Below are 13667 nucleotides of genomic sequence, written 5' to 3'. Positions count from 1 at the left end.
AGTGGAGCCACCGTGTCGGAATTGTCGGGTGGTTAAGCAGGAAAAATTTAGTCGACATCGAAAACGAATTGCGGGAGTTTTGGACGGGGGGAAGGGTGGCGGGGGTGGATAACGGACGGGGAAAAAGCCGCACCCTCGTCAGGACTTTTAGGGTCCCGCGATGACATGGGGAATAAGCTCGATTCGCTAATGCCGCTCGACCGCAGACAGTTCTAGCGGGATGAGGCTTCGCGGTTTCGCGGATCGACAGTCCGATGTCGGCCGGGTACAGACGAGAAATTAAAAACAGGATTCGCCGAATAAAATACGTCGGCCGCGGCGGCCTCGTTCGTTACACCGATGCACTGGCATAACAAGCGCTGCCAATAAATCCAGCCGCGGCCCGGCTCTGTCGAATATGTTTTCTCGCGACTTCATCGCGCGCACCAAACCTCGACGCCGAACCGCTTCATATTTCTTTCGGGAGAACGACGCGATAACTATCGACTCCTACCGGCCGCGAAAAAACGTTCGACTATGTTTGGCTTTGTGAACTATCGCGCGACATCCGTCTTGCTACTTTGAACTTTCCCACGGTGCACATGGCGCAAAGCCATTAGATAAATTTCGACCCGGGGAACTTCGACGGGCGCGATTCGTCTCGATCAGCGTTAAAGCTTCTACATATTTACGATGTTACGATATCTAGGAATTATGGAGACCCGACAAATTCATTTCGAGGGATGGTCAGTCGATATTCTCGAAGATATTAATTTTTAATTAGACTCGTGATAGCTATTCTAAGTTTCGCCAGAGTTTTTCATTCGCCTTTACAGTGTCTCGTTGCAACGGGAAAATGTTAAGTCAGAATTTTTGATCAACCGGAAATGTTCAATTCAGCTTTCATCGAAACGTGTCTATATGTTACGTGTAAAATAAAGTAAACGTAAGTGGAAATTATTTAACATCCATAATACACTTTATATTTTTTCGAAGTACCCAAAAGGCTGATATTGATAGCAACATTTTTAAGGTCAATTTAACATACAATAGCAATTACTAGGAATATAATAAATAAAACAATGAAAGCACATCGTTGTTCGGCGAACTAGGGATAATAATTTTTAAGATCGCGTGCAACGCGTAAAGGACACGAGTGCAAGCTGTCTTAAACAATTTAGTGTTTTCCGCTCGTACGGAGATGGTACGTGGTAAATTGGTTTCCAGAGATTGGAGTCGCGATCGTGATTAAAAAGCAAATGTTTCAGGTTATTAGCTACTTAATGCACCGTAATCTGTTCGCCCCCATTCCATCCCGTTCCCGACTGTTTGAATCCACTTCGAGTTCCTCCGATCCCCGTGGATCAGCGTGGATGGGTTTCTGAACAAGGAGGAAGGTTAAAATGGCTTCTAACCGGATCGAGGCAGATTCGAAGTCGAATCAGGTCGAGGCGCGCGCGGAAGCCAGCTATTAAACAATGATCGCTGTTGTTTCAGCTTGCTAAAACCGGGATCGACGAATCTTGAGAGCAAATATTGAAAAAAACGCACACACACGCGCGTACACATAAACGCACACGGGCATACGGGCGCGGGGAAAAAAGCATAAAAACGTTCATCTGTTCGAGTGCGAAAAGCGAGGCTTTGATTTCGAGCGTGCAAAACAACGGACGATAGGCATTCGCGAAAACCAAAGCGAGTTTCATCGCGCGGATGCGCAGCCACGGTCCATTTAAACGTCACTGACCGAAACGGTACGAAATAAAACCATTCGATCGCGCTCTCGGTTTTGTTTTTCCTATCCCGACCCCGACTACCGATAGAAATCGTATACAATTCGTCCGGTGGGGTCTATCGTGTCGAAACTTAATTCGTTGCTCGTTATCGGGGGCGATTGGTATTAGGCACGTTAGGCCTAAAACAGTACGATGCTGAATTATATGCGATGGACTCGGGAACGACTAAAAGAAAAATATACGATACGTTGAGTCTCGAAATAGATGGTTAACTATGTCTTCAATCCTCTTCTGTTTCGGAGAAGAAATGGAATACGGAACGAACCGATATGTGTCGAGTACGTTACGATTTAAGATTTTTAAAAAAGTCTACTGTATATGATTTTTATTTTGTTTTGCAACGAAATAAAATTCTATCCTCGCGTAATCGCCGTTCAAGCCTTGTATACAATGTTATACATTCGAATAATAAACCTACATTATAAAATACTAATGTAAAGTACACTTACAAATGTTTCAGAATCATCTGTTCAACTGTCCAGTTTTTGAACAGTACAGTTCAAATGACCAGTTTTTTATATTCAAACTTTTTCCAAGGGAAATGATTGAATAAATTTCATTATACAACCACACATTGAAAACCGTGCAACATCTAAATACCGAAATTCTATGTTCCCATTTTTATAAGGCATAAAAATGTCACTTAAAAATAAAAATGGCACCAGTCACTTTCAGTGTAAGGTGGGTTTAATGTTAACAAATGTCTCAAGTTGTTGTAGAGAAGTTGAAAAGTTGATGTAAAGTTATAATGCAGCTATAAAGATAATCGGCATGCTAACTAACATGAAAACGAAATTTGAATGCATTAGGGTGATTACTTGCTGCGGATACCATCACGAGTCAGTTTCCTTTTACTCTAGGTTCATAGAAAAACTTTCGAACTATTTACGCCACTCTTATATTGACAAAGGAAGTACGTCGAACCAATAAAAATTATTTGCTCGCATAATGATACAAGTGTTTTGATGTTTAAATCTAGATGTGTAAATTATTCGACAAATATTTCTGTTTTCTATCACAACTTACGAGTGAATGAAAATATGACTGAAATTTTGGGATTGAAAACATTTAATCGAGTGTATTAACAATTTCTACAGCTGGGGGAGTGACGGAGGATTAAGGACACTTTACTTAAGACTTAAGGATACACACTTTGCCATTAAAAGCATTCTCTTATAGCGAATATACAATGATAAACACTTTTTCTACATATTTTCATCATTTACTTTATTTTACCACATTCCGTGAATCGTCACGTTTCCTTATAGTAAAGTTGCACCGTTCTGGACGCTCGCGACAAGCTCGCCGAATAGACCCGTTTGAATTATCGATACGGGCGCTTGAAATTCCGACCGATTGTCCCATCAAAGACTAATTAATTACTTACCATCAGCATGGATTCCCAAGCCATCCACCGAATTGGCAGTGCAGGTCGGCCCTCCACCCGGAAGTAGTCAGCAGCGTAGGCGTTCCTTCCGGAGCCCAGATCCGACACTTTCACCGAATAACCACGACTCACCAAGCAGTTTCTGCAACAAGCCCATAACCGGTTCAATATCTCCATTTATTTTTTCCGCAACAGCTGACGCCCGACCAGCTGCAGCAGCACTGTATTTTTCATTTTGCTCACATAAGTATTCTCTCCACTACAGTAGTCTCTTCGTAACTGTCGTATCGCCGAGTCTGCCGAGTGACAGGTCTAGCAGAGATGCTACTAATTATAATCGTGATAATATTGTGTTCGATGTCATTTTAATTAGGAAATCAAAAAAATAAAATAAAAATAAAATTTACCATATGACTGGTTCCAAGGGAGATTCCCCTCGTATTGGGGATAAAGTTTTGACAGTTGGGTAAGACCTTTGAGACAGTTACGGAGAGAGTACTGTACAGAAAAAAAAAGCTCGCGAGTATTATGTCGGCGGTTAATCCGTTTTCCATTTGGCTCTCGTTATTCGTTCGACCCTGCTATCTTTGTAGACACTTGGGGCACAGCATCCACCGGCAGAAGAGGGAGCATATTTCACGAGACAATCCGTCTGCAAGGCCGAGTGGATTATTTTGGTTCCCCTATCCTGTCAGCCGAAGATACGTGGACAAGTGGTTAGCACACGGTTCACAAATCTCGAGGGGGATCTAACTTCTCCGAAGATCTTGCTCCGGTCGGGGCTCTCAACGCGATGCATCAGGTTTGCCCATAAGCAATGTCGTCTTTCCATTCTAACTTTCTGTAGCGATGTAGTGAATTCGACGGTTCACTCAATAGCATCCATCAATTCTCGAATATCGTACCGTCAAACGAATTTCTATCTAACATGATACAACCAGCTTCGCGTGGCCAGTGTACAATGCAAACCAATTTCTTTCCAATTTATATATTACTTTATAAAATACCGAATAAAGGAACAACTATTTCTTAAGTAAAAAATTCCTTCTAGTCCAAACAAAATTAAAACACGTTTGGTTAATACACAGGTTCCAATGTTGTCAATTCATAAAGATCTGCAGTCTAGTGATGAATTAAAATCGAATTTTTATTATTCGCGATTTTCACAATTTACCAATTTTTCTATAAATATTTCCGAGCGTATTTCTCCGAAGTTCGTCGAACCCGTCAGCGCCAAACGCAAATAATTAACAACTTGGCCAGCAGAAGATGAAAGAGGATGAAGTCTTTTGAACAGAGTTCCGACACCGGCGACTGAATGTTAAAATCGTGGGAATAGTTAGGAGCGGTATGTAGAGTATATTCGAAGCTCACCACCACTTTACACGCTGGCAACTATCACGCGGGGAACGTTTTTCTCTAAAGGAAATCCTTGGTCCCCATCTTGCTCTTTTGCGTTTCCGCGCGCGTTAAAGCCGCGCCTGGCAGAGCGATGCATTCTGGAGGACCATTTCGAGGCTCGCAAAGGGGGCGGCTTTTAAGCGGCTCGCGGCGGAAAGGTTCCGAGCACGTCGGAAGCGATGGTCGTTCGAAGTTTCGCGCTGATTTGCACGTAAAACCGGGCGTTTATCGTGTACCGTGGCGGATGGAGGAACAGTTTAGTAGCTACCGCGACGCTTTTATTTTACGCCAGCCGCGGAGCACTGTCGGCTCTCTGATTGCCGACAAGCTTGCCGACAATATTCTACTGCGATCGGTTAAGCTCTTTCCCCACCACCACAATCAAAGCTATACAATTTTTGCAAATATTTAAAAACGATTTTAATAATTTCTGATTTAATAATCTAACATCTTGAATGCCAAAATTGCAAACTTCATCATAAATAGACTGCAGATCTTCGTGCAAATATGTACAGGTGTCTCTACACCATTTTACAAACACGAAAATTATTTACAAAATTTATTTTATTACGAATTCTTGCTAGTCGACGAATAATGAACGATGACGAATTTAAGTACAGTCAAAACTGTTTTGTGTTTTCCTTTTCTATGGAATTTAATTATTTATTTTGTTTGGAAAAAACTTTCTCGCTATTTCGTAAATCTTTGACATATTTTCTAAGTAAGACTTTTGTTTAATATGTTGTAAAAAATTATTTGTTATAGCTATTTATGAAGTTTCTGAATATTTTTTTTTGTTCGGTTTCTTTTATGCGGTCCCTATCTACTGCACAAAAACAGGTTTGACTGTATGTTTGCATTAAATGATTGCTTTTAATATAATTTGCATGCTCATGAATCTTATCCAAATATATAATATTATAAATGCTCAATAATCTCAACCATTAAAATTCTTCAGCTTTTCCGCGTGCGATTAAATGTAGTAACCGGAACAAAAGCCGTCACTCCGATTTTCCCCGTCACTATGCGGTCAAGGTAGAAAGATGAAAATTCCCGTAAAATGTTTTTTCTTCGCGAGCTGTCCATCACCGGTTTAATGAAATCAAATTTGGTTCTGGAGGATTTTTGACCTTCTCTACTCTTTGAACTGAACCAAGTATCTCAAGTGGAAATTCAAAATGGTCCAATTTACTCGTTGGCACAACGTTCATAAAACTAAGAAGCGTGGAAAGAAAGCCTAATTTGGAAGTTGTCGAATGAAGAGACGTTTTAAGCGCGGGTCGGGGGAAAGCGCGGGGATCGTTCTGGAAAATTTTATTGGGCACTTTAATTAATCTCTGAGCGCTGCGACAGGACAGCCGGGGAAATGCGTTTGACGTTCAATTGCACGGTGAAATGACGGAGAGCGCCGCCGGTATAATGTTCACGCTTTGTTCGCGATATTAATTACAAACAATCGTGCTCATTACGCGCGCAAACGAGCACGACATGATTAGAGTATTCGAAAGGATCGGTCGCGGGTGCGCGTACGGGTTCCGTGTACCCGTTCGCGTTAACGCGGCCGTCAAATGTTTTGTGAGCCGATTTGCCCCTTTCGCAGGAGCGGAATCGCGAGGGTTTTTCTCGCGGTGGGTTTCGCGGCAGGCGATAATGCGTGCAAATTGTTTGCGCGATTTCGCCGTTTAATCGCTGGAGAGGGCTCAAAGGGCGTGCCAGCGCCGTTTCATATACACCGTTTTATTTGCCGTTTGGCCGGCCGGTTATTGGCACTGTTCGGCTCAACACTCGTTTCTATAAATCAACAGGCAATTAATTTCAGCGCAGCTCGCGTGGTTACGCGTTTATGCGCGACGACGGCGCCCGTCCCCCCACGTCCGCGACACGGCGCATTATAATTAAACTTTATGATTAGAGTTAATAATTCGAACACGTGACCCCACCCCGGCTATCCTACCAGCGACGTGTACAGTTTTAATGGCGCCGCCAGACCGAAGCAACTGTGTTCCCGGCACAGAGTTTCTAAATCAAACCTGCGACGGTCTGAACGAACGCCGGGGCTACAGTCTGGTCAACTTGTAAGCAGAATATCTCGGAAATGTCTCCATTCGTGCTGGAAATACCTTGCTGAGAAACTGACCTGTTTCGAATTTGTTAATCAAGTTGCGGCACTCAAGATTCGACACGGCTTCAATGATGAAATTAGCTTTATGACCTTAGTAATTCATGATCATTAAATAGTACATTGAATCGCCTTCAAAAACGATTTAAAAGATATTCTAGACTATGGTTTCATTGGTGTGGAAATAGAAGGTGTCGTTTTTTAATATTCTCAATTTTTAACGACTAGGATTTTACAAGTTTTCTACCTCATTTTTATCTGTCATGACACAACAAGTCATGACCACAGCCGTTTTATAGTGTTTCGATTTTTACTATTAAATTTATCACTAAACCTACCACCGCCGGTCAAAATGACCGTTCCAGATTTTTTATTTTACAATTACTGAAATTGTAAAAATGAATTCGTGGGAAATGATTAAATAAATATATTTAGGAGAGCATGTATTATAATACGAACCGCACAAAATCCAAATAAATTCAATCTCGTCATTTTTATAAGACAACATGTATTAGATACTTTTAAGGCTCGGTAGGTTTAGTGTTAATTCACGCAAACTCTAGCTTTAAAAAAAAATCAATATATTTCAAGTAATGGTGGCTCGATGTAAGCGAGGTAGAATGTACGGTGAGCACAAAGTTACTTTTATATTTGAAAAGTTTTCTGCTATCGCCTCGGCTAGAGTCATTTACATCTGATAACATAGAAAATATGATATTGCGAGAAAGAAGCAATTTAAGTTTTTCCAGTTATGTACTTCGTTCAATTAAGGCCGGGATAATTTGACAGGTCTGCTGACTCGAGTGTCTATTTTTGTTGGATTTATATAAACCCAGATAAAAAATTTCGCAGCACGAAATCCTTTTAACGTCTATAGAAAAATAACGCTTTCAATTTACGTTTACGTTACCAAATTAAACAGAAGAATTAATGTCAGAGGAATCCTCAATCCAATTGTTTAAAAGTGATTGTAATGAGATAAATGGGTACATCGAACACGAATTTTCTAAAATGATACTTAACTAAACAACAATGTAAACCAAAAATTGCACTATGTAAAAATCAATAACTACCAATAGTAGTTATATTTCTTCTAGGAAATAGGACAGTGAAACACTTGAAATTCCTGCGACGTTCAGCAAGTAACTAAAACGTTAAAACTCAAATAATCTGTCGCATTTCTCTTATCTGCAACTTTTATAAATCATTTAAAGCCCGGCATAGAAACGTATGTTCCTTCAGTATGGTGATTTATGAATTACGACGTAAACTATTTGGCTGGTCCTTCGTGATTAGACTGCGGATTTTATGAATGTATGACAACAACACAGTAGAAAAATTTAAAAAATTTAAGAGTATCAATATATTATAGAGTATACAGAAAACTGTATTTCCATTTGAATAGCTGATGGATTGATTGTGTGAACCCTTGTGAAGATTGTGTGAAGATTGTGTTCTACCCTTGAAATTCCATCTTGAAAATCGCAGAGTTACTAAACAAAACTCGAACAGCAGTACCTACAGCGGCCTCCTAATACAAACCTGTGTTTCTCGTAAAACATACCTGAAAACTAACCGGGGCAACTAACAGAATGAATGATCCAGGAAACTGACATCGCTTTCCCAGCAAACCCCAATGTCTGCGCCGCCACAGATACAGATATTCACATCCCGATTCGAAGTTCGAACTTTTGGCACGTTAAAATCGTCGACATCGACGCGAGCCTCGGAGCCGTATCAGCTCGCGGTTCTTTTCACCCTGGAGAAAACGCGTTTTCCGGTTGGCTTATTCCGCGAAGAGCAGGGGAACCGGGGTGCATCGTCGAACGAGTGACTGATCGCCGAAGTTAGTCTTAAAGTAATCTATGAGAGACTGTCTGTCGTTACCTTGTGGCAAGATCCCGATGCACGAAGTCCATTTCCTCGAGGTGTTTCATGCCGGATGCTATTTGCGTGGCCATGTAAACCAACGTGCCGAAACTGCAACACGAAGAACGTTGGTGGAGGTGGTTCCATCTTGAAGTTTGCTCCTCGAAACTCTGGCCCGTGTTTATGTGTGCACGCGGCTCTCCGCGTGTACGTATCGCGTTATGTACACGACCGGTCGTTTGCATCGGCTCGCAATACCGCAAATGACGACGCTTTAAAGTACAGTCGGACGCACGTCGACCGACCATTTGCATTAACAACAAAAGCCCGGCGCAGATCGATCGTTTCCCCGTTCGTTTCTCTTCACCATAGAAATAAACTTCGACGGGGTTTTTCTCTTCCCTTTCACCCCCTCCCCCCTACATCAGCCAACTTTTTTCCGCTGCCTTCATTCGAAACGATCGCAACCGACCAGTCAATGAACCCTTTTTCGGCTTCAATCGGCCGCTCGCGACAACATTATTCGCGAATATCGTCGTTACACGACAGATCGCCGTTTAAAGGGGGTGCGTGCTTTCGGATCCATGGAAAAAACAGGTTTTTTGAAAATGCGTGCACCGAAAACTACAAAGTGAATTGATTTTTTGGTGAAAAGAACGTAGTTTATAAATGCAGTGGCTCCAAAAAGTTCCTGAATCTACTTTTGGAAAATTGTGTATGTTTAACCGGTTATAATCTCGGAAGAAAAAATTTCAATTATATTTTCCAATTTTCATTTTACAGTTTCATTATTCATTAGCATTGAAATAAATCTGTACAAAAATTGTTCAAACTCTATGGAGTCATTTGAATTTGTAAAGTTCCAAAAGAAAAAGAGCAACTTTAATGTGCATTAACTTTATGGTGTAATATACTTCGAGATTCGAACGGTTTCAAAATTTTACACTCATCCTAGCATGCGCCCCCTTAATGGCGGACACTGACACAACAAGAAAGGCACCGAGCCGTATAACGTGGCCGACTCTCTTCCGGTTAACATTGTCGTAAGCGGATTACGCGGTGAAACAGATTTATTTGGCCGCGGGATAGCCACGTCAACGGAACCTGCGTAAATATTGTTGGACGCTGGTGTTCATGAAGAGCGCCGATATATTTCATTCGGATTCAGCGAAATTCCCTTTTTTTCGCATGCTCCCCCCACCCCGGACCGAAAAAAACACACCGGGACGCGATGTTTCATTGTTTTCTTTCGCGGAATATTGGCCGGCGATTTTTGCCGCGACAGGCATTCCGCGGGCAACACGAAATTTCAATTAGTGTGCGTTTATGTAACTGCGGGAGTAATGTTTCCGGCGGAACGTTCCGGTGAAAGTTGATCGTTGTCGACGGGGTGATTTTCGGCGTCGTTGACGAAAAACGCCTCCCCCCCTCCCCGCGTTGAAAACTGATCGACAAAAATATGGATCGAAAACCATTTCGGGAATCCGAGACCGTGCGTTCCGCAAAAACGCGGCCATCCCTCCGTACCATGATCGTGCAGATCGAATGGGAAACTGTTTCGTTTGTGTTGGCGGTTTAATTAACAGAATCAAGTAACTTGAACTCGACGCCCAAACAGTAATCCAATTCTGTCTGTTCCAGAATTGATTTGTTTGGTGCGGATGCCTGCCGGTTTGCGACGGAACCGATCCCCGGACTAACGAAATTATTTTTCTTTGCTAATTTTTTATATACTCTGCTCGCGTTCTCTGCGCTAACTCGATCTGGTATCGCATGGTACACCATATCTTCATTACACAGAGTAGAGGGGTGGTAAAGCCGAGCAGGGGATGATTCTACATGCCAAAATAAGTCGAACAAAAGGAATAACATTTTTTCGTTTCACGCATCGTTCTCGGGAAAATCGAGTTCGAGAATGCAGCGAATACACGTGCTATTAGATAGGATTCGTCTGACGCGTCTGACCATGACCAACCAATTCTACTACCCGAATATATTAAATCACGCGAATCCTTTATACTCAATTTTCTCGAAAACGGGGCGCCAAATGAAAAAATGGTATTCTTTCTTTTCGACTTATATTTACATGTAGAATCATCTACAGATCCACAATTTAGTTGTGATTAAACTGCAAATATTTAAGCAAAATTTTAAAGTGCGATAAAACTGAATCGGTAGCATTTTTAATTTTCTTTCTGCTGCGAGGAATCTTATAGTCAACAATGACACTTTTGTTTTACAGTAGAACCTCGATAGTTGCATTTCTAGTATATTCTTGTATAGTTATTCTAGATAGTTGTCTAGTTTAGGAAATAATAATACATATATTCGGAAATCTGTTGGCTCGCACTCGTACTTGTTTTCACGCGACATGATCGTAGAGTGCTCCTCGAGGATACGGTATAGCAGCGACATAATAGAAGTGGAAGATTCAGTTTCGTTCCGTGCAACTATCGAGGTTCTACTGTACTTTGATATTCACGAAGTAGCCTGTGAAGGTTGTAATTCGCGAGAAAATCGGCAGCCTGGCAATCTTTTTGCAATCGTCTCGTGCAAGTTGCTTGAAAGTCGCCCGGAAAGAAACATCGAATGAAACGTTGATTCGAGTGCACGATCAATGCCGGCGAAGATAAAGAGCGACCGTTCCTCTTGATGGTAGCTGGAAAAACGAGTCGCGCGGGAAAAACACGGTCCGCCGACAGCTGTCATCAGCACCGATGATCTTCTCTGTCGTTCACCTTTCATTTTCAGCCGATTTCTCGTATTTCGAGTACTTTCGACCGATTCGCGGACACGCCGCATTTCCACACGCGCCTCGAACGTGATTGGAACTGACGTTCCTCGCAACGATAAAATCGAAAAATTGGGTTCATTGTTCTCGGACGGGAGCCATCGTTAGCTGGAATATCATTCGTCACGCGCATGATGGAGCGACAAGAAAAATCGTCGTTGTTTCATTTTCGCGATTGGACACGCGGCGTTACAACGGGGAGAACGCCGCCGCTACCTCGCTGCCGAATGATTAAAAAGTCAAGCATCATCCGACGGCACGGTTAACTGACACATTGTAATATATGAAACTAATTTGCCCCGAGTTACGAACACTGCGAAACGCCTGTTGGAAAATTGCCCTGCCACGATTATCGGTAAAAAGGTTATTTATTTGTAGCAATCGGCGTCCATTAATTAAAATTTTTATTTTGTTCGCGTTGCATCACTCTGGTCGATTCTGTTTCGCATATTCTTGCACTTAAAATTCTTTACACATGCTACATCACTTTCATTTTCAATAAATTAAGAGTAAATCTGCGAGTTATTACTGTTATTTGTAAGAATTGTTTACTAAACCTCTTTTATGATATTAAACTTTTTGTTAATTGATATTTCGGACGAGACTGTTCTGTAAATTTTGATTTTTGTATTTTCTATACGAACGTTCAGAAATGCAAAAGATACAAACTCTTATTTAAGAATATTCTAATAGAATAAATAAAGGGTAGTAGAACCTCGATCTGAACATTGTATAATTCCAGTTTGTTGTATTTTAATGTATAAAATTCAGTAAAGTTGAATGATCGAATTGGGAAGAACTGATTTGTTGTAATTTCATTTCCGATCATTTTCAAGCACTTGTTGCTCCAAAATAGATACTGTGACACATTTTACCTCCGTCATGGGAAATAATGTACTTTTCAAATTGTTAATTCGTTTTCAATATATTCAAATGAAATGATTTGAGCAAATGCAGCATATTACATTTCTTTTTGTTCATGTCATAACTGAATAACTGATTAAAATGCTACTTCATATTAAGCAACTCCTACAATTTTAAGTATCTTGACTTCAGAAAATTATATTTGATAGTCCAAATAATAGAAGATAAGTATGCAACAGCTGGATATAAAACAGTCGTCCGATTTCTCTACAAAAATGTCCAGGGATGCAAAATGGCGGTGCAGGACCAGAAGACTATTAATCCCCGTTCCCGTCTGCGAAGCGACATAAAATTGTTTATGCGTAGGAGCATTGTAATTAGCCGTACCTGAGGGTCTTAGCAGTGTGCACGGTGGACGTTTCAGCGATGTGGCTCTGCAAATATTGATTCAAATCCCCGTACTCGCCGTTTTCCGATACGATGCACATGGGGTCGTCTTCGAGGCTGGCACCGAGTAGCCGCGCGACATTCCGATCGGTCAGCCGTGCCAGTCTTTTTGCTTCCTGTTGAAATTCTATCCTGGAAAATACACAGGACACTCGGAAGTAATATCTTTATAGTCGGATGCCCTGCCGACCGGCTTGCTATTGAATACGGGCACACGTGCACGTATACTCGAAATAATGCGAGCACTTTGTCTGAGTATCGCATCGGTGTGTTCCTCGGGAGCTCGTCCGTTCGTCTCTCTTACTTCCCCTAACGAAAACGGCAAGCATCAGAACGGGATAGAGGGGTTGAAGGAGAACCAGGGAAAAAACAGAGGGATAGGAGAGGGATTGCAGCCGGCAGAAGCTACGTAACGCGCGGCCCACGGATAACAACTACCGAGATTATCGTTTCGAGAACGCTTGTGAGTTTCATGTTTAATAGAGCTCTCCCGTTGTTTCGCTTGTCTAATATTTATGATCCGGATAAAAGAACGCCCGATGGTTCTGAGCCTCCCCGAGGACTGCTTATCCCTGAAGCCGAGCATCTTGAATCGATTGACTCGCGAACGCAGCCTGTGCATTTTTACTTTGTGCAATTGACGGCGACCGTCGACCCGTTCGCCGTCGAGGAAGGTAAAATTTTGTTTAAGAAGGTCAAAGTTACCGAAGTGTTAAGCAGAAAAAATTCCTTCTGGTAAGCATAGGGTAGAGACGTCGTTAATGTTTGTTAGCATACATGTTGTCTTGGATTTTAAAAATCTGTACATACTATAAACACATTCAGATCCACAGTCTAATAAGAACATAGGCAATTTACTGGGAAATAAAAATAAAAATAAATGTGTAATTGTATAAAGTGAACAGAATTATAAAATATACTTATATTTTAATAAATTTATTAAATTAGCTATTGCTGATCGAAGAAAACAGAAAAATCAGTTCTGTGGCAAAATGAAATACATAAGAAATATTT

The 13667-nt window shown here is 41.5% G+C and overlaps 1 protein-coding gene across 2 annotated transcripts in view; it reads right to left on the bottom strand.

The window, feature by feature from the left end:
• Positions 1-13667, bottom strand: part of Ddr (discoidin domain-containing receptor 2) — a 307075-nt gene that overhangs the window by 7299 nt on the left and 286109 nt on the right. For both annotated transcript variants that reach the window (XM_076793322.1, XM_076793321.1), the window contains 3 exons: positions 12594-12785; positions 8570-8662; positions 3163-3304 (listed from right to left, as the gene is read on the bottom strand). In XM_076793322.1, coding sequence (XP_076649437.1) covers positions 3163-3304; positions 8570-8662; positions 12594-12785 — 427 coding nt within the window. The remainder of the gene's footprint in view (positions 1-3162; positions 3305-8569; positions 8663-12593; positions 12786-13667) is intronic.

Source organism: Halictus rubicundus, chromosome 9 (genome assembly GCF_050948215.1).
Source record: "Halictus rubicundus isolate RS-2024b chromosome 9, iyHalRubi1_principal, whole genome shotgun sequence".
Lineage (NCBI taxonomy): Eukaryota > Metazoa > Arthropoda > Insecta > Hymenoptera > Halictidae > Halictus > Halictus rubicundus.
The sequence above is the reverse complement of the archived record's forward strand: the minus strand, read 5'-3'. Positions and strand labels throughout refer to the sequence as shown.